The sequence below is a fragment of the Myotis yumanensis genome, unplaced genomic scaffold (genome assembly GCF_028538775.1).
Source record: "Myotis yumanensis isolate MYYU_CA2020_CCGP unplaced genomic scaffold, mMyoYum1.0.hap1 SCAF_3, whole genome shotgun sequence".
Lineage (NCBI taxonomy): Eukaryota > Metazoa > Chordata > Mammalia > Chiroptera > Vespertilionidae > Myotis > Myotis yumanensis.
This window is the reverse complement of record NW_027223754.1, coordinates 17,590,921-17,601,245: the sequence shown is the minus strand read 5'-3', so window position 1 is coordinate 17,601,245 and position 10,325 is coordinate 17,590,921. Positions and strand designations below refer to the sequence as shown.

General features: G+C 35.6%; 1 protein-coding gene across 1 annotated transcript in view; it reads left to right on the top strand.

Moving 5' to 3' along the window:
• The first annotated feature begins 4,610 nt into the window (after positions 1-4,610).
• The window catches only part of TEX15 (testis expressed 15, meiosis and synapsis associated), a 67,027-nt gene continuing 61,312 nt past the window's right edge, over positions 4,611-10,325 (top strand). The window contains exon 1 of the mRNA XM_070407383.1: positions 4,611-4,749. Within this exon, the coding sequence (XP_070263484.1) occupies positions 4,611-4,749 (139 nt within the window). The remainder of the gene's footprint in view (positions 4,750-10,325) is intronic.

The window sequence follows — 10,325 nt, the reverse complement described above, 5'->3', positions numbered from 1 at the left end:
TGGAAAATTGATTTTTGTCAGAGATAGTACTATAGATAAATGGGGCAAGAAAAGCTTGATATGCACATGGAAAAATTGAATCCTTCTTACTCACCTTAGACAAAAATGAATTTCAGGTAGACTAAAGACTTAAAGGTGAATGGCTATACTATAAAACTTTTAGAAAATAATATGGGGATTGTCTTTATGACCTTTGGGAAAATTATTTCTTAAAGTTGAACAAAGCAAAAAAGAAAGTACAAAAAGTAAACTTCATAATTCTGACTACATTAAAATTAAATATTTCTGTTCAAAAAAAGTGAAAAGACAAGTTTAAAACATGGGAGAATTATTTGCAGCATTTGTAATAGGTGAAGAGTTAGTATCTCAAAAAGATTTCTTGCAAATACATAGAATAAACAGCCTCATAGAAAAGTGAGTAAAACACTTAAACAGGCATTTCACAGATATGAAAACACAAATGGCCGATAAATATACTCAGTAGATGACCAATGACATTAAAATCAGAGAAATGCAGAATAACCACAATAAGATATTATTTGCACCTAATAGATTGGCAAAAATTAAAGTCTGCCAATATCAAGTGTCAATCAGGATGTGGAGCAAATGGAACTCTCATACACTATTGATGATAGTATAAAGATTCGTTATAATAAAAGATTGAGAAGTTAGACTACACAAAAAGTAAAGTTCTGCTATGAGAGGGAAATGCCATAAATAAAACTAAGAGACAAAACTATTGGAACATTTATGACAAATTAAAAACTACTTTCTATATAGAGTCCTTACAAATCATTAAAAGACCATCTTGTAGGCCAAAAATGGAGGAAAAGGAACAATTGATTCACAGAAAAAAGTAAATGAGATGACTCAGTCTAGACTAATAGTGAAAGAAATGCAAATTAAATCCACCAGGTTCTATTTTTATTGCTTGCAAAGATAAAATAATGAGTTTTTTTTATTATTTTCTTATATAAGTGAAAAAATAATTATAACAGTAATAAAGGCCAGTTAAAGAAAGATGAGTTATCAAAAGACTAAGAAAGTACTACTTGAGAAGTGGCTGTAAAGTCAGGATTATGAAGTCACAAAACTCAGGAAGAGCTGATTGGTCGAGTATCAAATGTAGAGAGGCCAACTAAGTTCTAAACCAGAAATGTACTAATGTGAGTGAGAGACTGTTGTGGACATGGAGGACTGAAGATTGTTGTTTAGGTAGAGTAGTGATGGTGGAAATTAAATACGACCCTGGCAGGTTTTGTTTATTTTGTTTTTTAAATGATCAGGTTTGAGCCTATTTAAATGCTGTTGAGCAGGATAGAGAGAAGCAAAGTGGGTAGGGATGAAATTCAGAATATAGTGTAGAGATCATTGCAACAGCGGGAGTGTAGGAGGAGAAATCCCTGAAATGGATATCATGAGACCTACATTTATTGTTTCAACTCTTTGACACTTAGTTGCTTCATCTATAGCAGGAGTTGGCAAACTTTCTGTAAAAGGCTAGATAGAAAATATTTTAATCTTTGTGGGCCATAGTGTCTGTGTCACATTTATTCAGTTTTACTCTTTATAATAGAAAGCATCCATAGACAGTAGATAAATGAATAGGTCTGTCTGTGTTCCATTAACTATGGACCCTTGAATATTATGTAATTTTTAGGTGACATTAAATATTATTCCTGATTTTTTTCCAATCACTTATCTTGTGGGCCCTACAGAAACAGGTAGGGGGCTGGATTTGGTCCAACCCCTGATTTGTCCAATAAAAATGTGGACTAAAATATATATACATAAAATAAATATACACTTAGTGGGCTTAATCTCACTAAGTGTATATTTAGTTTATCATATATATGATCTGATTTACCGTTTGGTTTATTAGAAGTAATCTTAGTCTCAAGTATTTAGAACTCTCAAGAACTCAGAATTTATGTGTTTGTGACTAAAGTTCCAAGGACATTATTTACTCATCATTTATTCTTCAGGAACTCTTTCCTGAGGTTACTAGAAGAGGAATGATTTTTGTCATATCTGCATACCATAATTACAAAAATATTTTAGTAATTTAATTATAGACTTATTTTTCACTTAAATATATTTGGGGATGGAAAATAAATGGAAAGTCAGTATTATATGGCACAAATGAAAGGTAATACTAAATACAAGGTAAAACATAACAGTATTATTTGCCAGGAAATCCTGAAACTGAGGCATTGTTTCTTTTTGTTCAAAAGAGAGAGAGCACATTTTTAGAGATGTCAAAGGTAAGTTAACAAGCTGATTAATGGAAACGTTTGAAAGAGGACTGAAAAAAAACTTTCTCTATAATGCTTCATTTATCTACAGTCATCCTAAGTTGCCTTATATTAGAAAACCTTTTCATAACTGATAGTAGTTAAGTCTTATTAATAGGACTCTTTAAGTTCAGTTGAAATACCAAGTACTGTTTTGTTTTTATTTCTATTTACAATGTACTCTTATTAAAGATTGTTATAGTAACTAGGTAAAAGATTTTGCAGGTTAATTTAGTAATCTCTATTACCAAAAGTCTCAAGTATTCAGGTCTTTAGTTCTTAATGATAGACTTAGGAATCTCAGTACAAATATTCTTTTGAAATAGACTTTGAGAATATAAAGTCTTTCAACTTCGCTATTTGACATAAAAGGGATTTATTCCTTTGCCACTAATTAGTCTCTGAATAATGCACACAGAGTAATCACTGTACAGGAAGTTAGTGACTTCTCCAAGTTTAATTTGGTTTGCAGGGCTAGAGTTAGAACCAACCGCACTTGCCTTCTCACCTAGTTAACTTTACAATACTGTGCTTCTTGACAAACTATAACTTGATTCCATAGTATAAGCTTCAGAGTTACACTAATGGTTAATTGTGTGTAGTTAACTGTGACCAGGTTCTGTATCCACGTGAGATACTTGATTCTATTATTAGCCTCAGAGAAGTTCGGTATTTCGCCTAATATTAGAACCTGATTTTTTTATTTATTTATTTATTTATTTTTTGCCTTTCTAAGTAAAATTTATTCTTAATCTGTCTATAGTATTTAGGTCTAAACTTTCTTTTACAAGCTGGGACACTCTCTCACTCCTAGAAGTTCCTAAGCCATTTTTCTTTTCCCATTAGCTTTTTAGTTCCTTTATACTTTTTATTTCTTCTGCCATTGTGAGCACCTCTCACATACTGTATTAAAAGGAAGCAGTGATAATGTGTGTCCTTGTTTTATTCTTAACTTGAGGTAGTGTTTCTGAACAAATTAAGTGAATTCCTTAAGTCTTTATTACTATTAGAGAAACATTTTATTAAAAACCATATATCTGAAATAATTCACGTTTACTTAAAATATAATTTAATTGTATTTAAAAGCAATATTAAAGATTGTTACAGCATGTAGCTCTTCAAGTAAAGTATTTTCAACTGATGATTGTATACCTTTGTGTGCGGTAGGCATAGATCATGATTAGTTGAAGAGTTTTTTGTCATATAAGTCATTTTAATAAATTATTCTCCCTCTTTCCCCTTATAAAACTACCAGGTGACTATGACAGTCTTGGTAGCTCTCTCTGAAGCTGGTAGATTTTTAAGTATATTCTTATTAAAAGTCAGCACCACAAGAGTCTATCAATGTGGCTCGATGAAAGACTGATTTTCTTCTCTTCCTAGAGATGTCTATTTCTGTTCTGATCCACGATTGATTGGGATAGGGCAAGCTCACCTTTCATAAAGGGAGGAGGAGGGTGGGTTAGGGGGAAAATCCTTCATGAACTTTCAGTAAAATCTTATCCTTTGTGATCCTCCTGTGGAATTTTGACAGCTCTTACTTTGGATTGTGATGTAATGTTTGAGCTAAGCAGCTGGTAGATATCAGGAGGCCCATGAACTAACTAGCTTATGAAATGGTATGAAAAATACATGTTCACACATAACGTGGTGGGCTCCATAGCTTTCCTTTGATATCCAATATGAATTCTACTTGAAAGGTTAAGAATCAAATTAAGTGAATTCCTTAAGTGAATTCATTGTGGGGAAGGAGAGCGAGGGTTTGGGGAAAGAAGTGAGGAGGGAAGCAAAGGAATTTGTTACTAGTTTGACAATATATGATGTCTTAAACCATTTGTAGAGTGATACTTAGGAACAACAGTCAATGAGTAACTGTTTTAGGCCATCACTTGTGTTAGCCATCTAATAATTGGTTTACAACTTTCATAAGTTCTTCCAAAGCCAGAGATTCTGATTTAGAGATTATTGTCTATTCACAGAGGTAAAAAATGTAAGAAGTAGAGGATTTGGCAAGAAATTTTACCAAATGTTAGTAAAAAAAAAAATGGTGTTTTGTAGTTATTAAGCTTTCAGTAACACAGAGGCTTTTTATTACCCAATTACAATTACATGAGTTACAAGAGAAAAGTCTATTAGAAACTACAAAATAAATGTTTAACCTGGCAAATTCAGATTGAAACCTATTATCAGTGTGTCCAAGAATATAGCTTTATTTAATTCCATGTAAGAGCTTTTAAATGATTTTACTGCCGTTGCCTCATATATGTATTGACTTTTTGCTTAATAACTTTGGGTTGATTTTAGGCCACCAAAAAAATGGAAATGAACGAGATTGCTAAACACAAGACACTGTGGAAAATGAACTCAGCCAGTGAATCTTTATTGATTACTGGTGTAGAAGACAATCCTTTGAAGAAATTTACCATTCCCAAGATTAGGAGGGCAGCTGGGAAAGGTAATAATATTTCTATGAAAGATGAGTTTATTTCATAACTATTACTGCATTTCTCTGCTTCTTGGTTTATGTTTATCTTCTATTTTGACTATAAAATTAGCTTAAATCAGGCCTCTAGTGCCTTAAACACACATGTACACAAAATGGAATAGATATGTTTCCTGTCCCTCCTACTAAGTACACCTAAAAATGTTGGACATCATAAATAAAACAAACATAAGAAGACTTCAAAAGGTGGAGAGATGATGACAAATTGGCTAGGGACCCTGAGACTCAAGGAATGACATAGCAGTAAGTTCTCTATGGATTTTCTTTTTATTTCCTCCATGTTTCAGATGATATGCACACAACTCAGGAATGCCAATTATCACAGACCCAAAAAGTCCCAAGAAAAGTTTGTTCTCTGTTGTCAAGGACTGGGAAAGGGACATCCTAGGAAGGTAGAAGCCTATTTGACAATAAACACCCTACTCCTGCAAATTACTAGGGGGGCGGGGGAAGCTTAGCCCCTATACCTTTGTCAGCAAAGGTAAGTAGAGGCATAAACTTCCACCTGTGTCTGTCCCCTTTGTGGCAGTAACAAGTTCTCCTCTCTGCCATCCCCTCCCCTTGCAGTGTCAGTGGATTTCTACCCTGCCCTGTGGTGATGAATCGCTCCTCACTGGGACTAGAGTCCGTGAAGACCAAGTAGGGAACTTAGAAATTCCTATTACACCCACCAACAACAAGGCAACTATCTGCCTCCAACAGTGTCAGTGGAGGCTGAGTAAAAAAGTGGACTTCTAAAACTGTGTCATGTTAACAGGGCATCCCCCCAGGGCATCAGTGGAGACCCTTTGGAAAGCCAGGACTTGAACCCTGCCTGATCGTGAAGATTCAGCACCCTCCACTTTCCCTATTAGCACACTTTATTCTACCAGTTCAGTTTTAGTAGAGGCTTGTTAAGATTAAATGTAATCCAGAGTCTCTTGACAATACTAAAATGACCAAAATGTAATTTTTTTAATCCTCACCCCAGGGATATGTTTATTGATTATTTAGAGAGAGGAAGGGAGAGAGAAACATTGATTTGAGAAACATCATTAGTTGCCCCTTGTATGTGCCCCAACTGGGAACCAAACCCACAACCTAGGTATGTGTCCTGACCAGGAATCGAACACCGTGACCTGGTGTGTATGGGATGATGCTCCAACTGAGCCACACTGGCCAGGGCCAAAATGTAATTTAAAAATTACTTATCTTATCACCACCCAGGAAAATCTCAACTTGAATGAGAAAAGATCATCAACAGAGGCCAGCAATGATGAAACAAATATTTGAATTATCTGACACAACTTTTAAAGCAGCCATCATAATTATGTTTCAACAAGCAAGTATAAACACTCTTGAAGCAAATTTAAAAAATAGAAAATCAGTGAAGAAATGGAAAATGTAATAAGGAACCAAGTATAAGTTTGGAACTGAAAAATAGAATAATTTATATAAAAACTTACTTGCATGGGGTCCAGAGAAAAATTGCAAAGACATTGGAAAGAATCAGCAAATTTGAATATATAGCAATAGGAATTATCCAGCCTAAACAACATAGAGAAAATGGAAAAATTTAACATCAATAGGGAGCTGTAGAATAATAATAAAAGATCTAATATCTTTATCTTTGGAGTCGCAGAAGTAGAAGAGAAACAGTGTGGAGCTGAAAAAATATTTGAAGAAATATTGGCTGAAAATATCCCAAATTTGGCAAAAGGCATAAAACTACATTCAGAAAGATGAATAAACCCTAAACATGATAAACTCAAAGAAGTCCATGTCAAGGTACATCATAATCAAACTTCTGAAAACTAAGTACAGAAAAAAATCTTGAAACTTATGAGAAACCACATATTATCTATAGGAGAAAAATTATTTGACTGACAGTAAATTTCTCATTAGAAGTTATGGAGCCCAGAGAAAATGGCTCAGCATTTTTCAAGTGCAGGAATAAAAACTCAACCCAGCATTTTGTACCCAGCAAAAAATATCCTTCAGGAGTAGAAGGGAAATAGACATTCTCTGAAAAAGTAAAACTGAGAATTTTTCATCAGCAGATCCATCCTAAAAGAATGGCTAAACAAAGTTCTCTAAACAGAAAATGACAAAAGAAAGAAACTTTGAACATTAAGAACAAAGGAAGAACAATAGAAAGAATAAAAATATAAAAAAATATAGTAGACTAGAGTCCTGATGCACAAAATTCATGCAAGGGGCTTGGCCCTCACAGCCGCGGCAGCTGCCTTGTCCCTCGCAGCCTTGGCCCTCGAAGCCCTGGCTTCGTGCGGAAGGACGTCTGGAAGGTTGGCTGTCCAGTCTAATTAGCATATTATGCTTTTATTATTATAGATCATTCTCCTCTTGAGGTTTCTTTTTTAAAAAATATATTTTATTGATTTCAGAGAGGAAGGGGGAGAGAGATAGAAACATTAACGATGAGAGAGGATCATTGATCAGCTGCCTTCTGCACACCCCACAATGGGGATCGAGCCCGCAAGCCAGGTATGTGCCTTGACCAGGAATCGAGCCGTGACCTCCTGGTTCATAAGTCTATGCTCAACCACTGAGCCTTGCCAGCCAGGCTCTTCTTGAGGTTTTTTATTATGTTTGACATTTGGATAAAAAATTATAACATTTTCTGACATTCTCAGTGAATATAGAGGAAGTATTTAAGACAATTATGAAGCAAGATGTTACCATTAGAGGAAACTGGGTAAATGGGCTAATAGGATCTTTCTTCACTATATATTACAACTTCATGTGAATCAGAATTATAACTTTTTAATAAAAATGGAATTTTAAAATGTTCAAGTAACCCACAGGAATGCAGGAAAATGAAATAGAGGATTAAATAGCTGAGAGAAAAATAAACAGTTAAGTGGCAGGTTTAAGCCTTAACATATTAATTATATTAAATGTAAATTATCTAAATACACTAAAAACAGAGGTTGACACAGTGGATTAAAAAAAATGTGACCCGAAAGGGTGAGCAGCTGAACTGGGTAACATACAGCCCAAATAAGCAGAGGATACTCAGCTGGGAGATAGTTTGCAGCCGGGAAACGGGGAGGACTCCCGGAGAAAGGGGACGGTTGGAGACTGCGGCTGGAATCTCTCCCAGAGCGCTGGCTCAGCCGCAGAGACCGCACCATCTTGAGTGGCTGTTATTGGAAGCATATACATCCAAAGACCCAGCATCCAGAGATCGGCTGCTAACCCGGAAACACCGGATCTGGGACAGTGTGACTACATGGAGCCCTGCTTCTTCTCATAGAAAGGTCAGATTTCGCCTGAAGCAGAGAGAGAACTACATAACCAAACACCTGGAGAAGAGAGATCATGGGGAGACCAAGAACCAGCCCGCATATAAAAGAAAAACAGGCATCACCAGAAAAGGAAGTAAACGAAATGGAGGGAACGGAGGCAAGCAACCTGTCAGAGAAAGAATTCAGAGAAATGGTCATAAGGTGGATGAAAAGAATGAAAGACACATTCAACAATATGTGTAAGAACCAAGAGGAAATGAAGAAAAACCAAGAAGAAATGAAAAATGACATCACTGCTATAAAGAACACAATAGAAAGCATCAACAGTAGACTAGAAGAAGCAGAAGACCGCATCAGTGAGCTAGAAGACAAGGTAGGAAAAAATACCCAAGCAGAGCAGCTTATAGGGAAAAAAAAAAATAAAAAGCAGGAGGAGAGCCTAAGAGAACTCTGGGACAACATGAAACGAAACAACATCCTCATAATAGGGGTGTCAGAAGGAGAGGAAACTGAGGAAGGAATAGAAAACCTATTTGAAAAAATAATGACAGAAAACTTCCCTGATATAGGGAAGAAAAAACTCACACAAATCCAAGAAGCTCACAGAGCCCCCCAAAAAATGAACCCCAAGAGACCGACACCAAGGAACATTATAATTAAATTGGCGAACACCAATGACAAAGCAAGAATCTTAAAAGCAGCCAGAGAGAGACAGAAAGTCACCTGCAAAGGAGCCCCCATCAGACTAGCGACTGATTTCTCAACAGAAACACATCAGGCAAGAAGGGAATGGAATGAAATATATAAAGTCATGCAAAGGAAGGGTCTGAATCCAAGAATACTGTACCCAGCAAGGCTATCAATCAAAATTGAGGGTGAAATCAGGTGCTTCACAGACAAAAAAAGGACTTCGGGAGTTTATTACCACTAAACCAGCAATGCAAGTATTCTAAAGGGTCTGCTGTAAAAAGAAAAAATAGGAAACAAAGAAGGAACACAGGGGTAAAGAATAAAAATGGCGACTAACAAGTATCTATTAATAATAACTTTAAATGTAAATGGATTAAATGCCCCAATCAAAAGACATAGGGTAACTGAGTGGATAAGAAAACATGACCCATATATCTGCCGTCTACAGGAAACCCACCTCAGAAAAAAAGACGCACACAGACTGATGGTGAAGGGATGGAAAAAGGTTTTTCAGGCGAATGGAAATGAAAAAAAAGCCAGGGTAGCAATACTTATATCTGACAAATTAGATCTCAAATTGAAGGACAAAAAAAGAGATAAAGAAGGCCATTTCATAATACTAAAGGGAGCAATCCAACAAGAAGAAATAACTCTGTTAAACATATACGCACCCAATATAGGAGCACCCAAATACATAAGAAATCTTCTGGAGGAGATCAAGGGAGAGATTGACAGCAATACAATCATAGTAGGGGACTTCAACACCCCATTATCACCATTGGACAAATCCTCTAAACAAAAAATTAGCAAAGAAACATCAATCCTAAATGACTCACTAGATCAGATGGAATTAATTGACATCTTCAGAACATTTCACCCCAAAGCCACAGAATATACATTCTTCTCAAGTGCACATGGGTCATTTTCAAAGATAGACCATATATTGGGTCACAGACAAAGTCTCTTCAAATTCAAGAAAATTGAAATCTCATCAAGCATCTTCTCAGATCACAATGGCATAAAACTGGAAATCAACTACAATAAAAACAATCCAAAAAAATCAAACACATGGAGACTAAATAGCGTGCTATTAAACGATGACTGGGTTACCAAAGAGATCAAAGAAGACATAAAAAACATCATTGCAACAAATGACAATAAAAACACAACAATCCAAAACCTATGGGACACAACGAAAGCAGTCTTGAGAGGGAAGTTAATAGCTCTACAAGCCTACTGCAAGAAACAAGAAACAATGAGAATAAATCACCTAACCCTACAACTCAAAGAGTTAGAAAGAAAAGCCCAGTGTAAGCAGAAGGAAGGAAATAATAAAGATCAGAGCAGAGTTAAACGACATAGAGACAAAAAAAAAATACAAAAGATCAACAAAACCGAGAGCTGGTTCTTTGAAAGGATAAACAAGATTGATGAACCTCTAGCCAGGCTCACCAAGAAACAAAGAGAGAGGACCCAAATAAACAAAATCAGAAATGAAAGAGGAGAAATAACAACAGACCCCACAGAAATACAAAGGATTGTTAGAAAATACTGTGAACAACTCTACTCCAACAAACTAGACAACCTGGA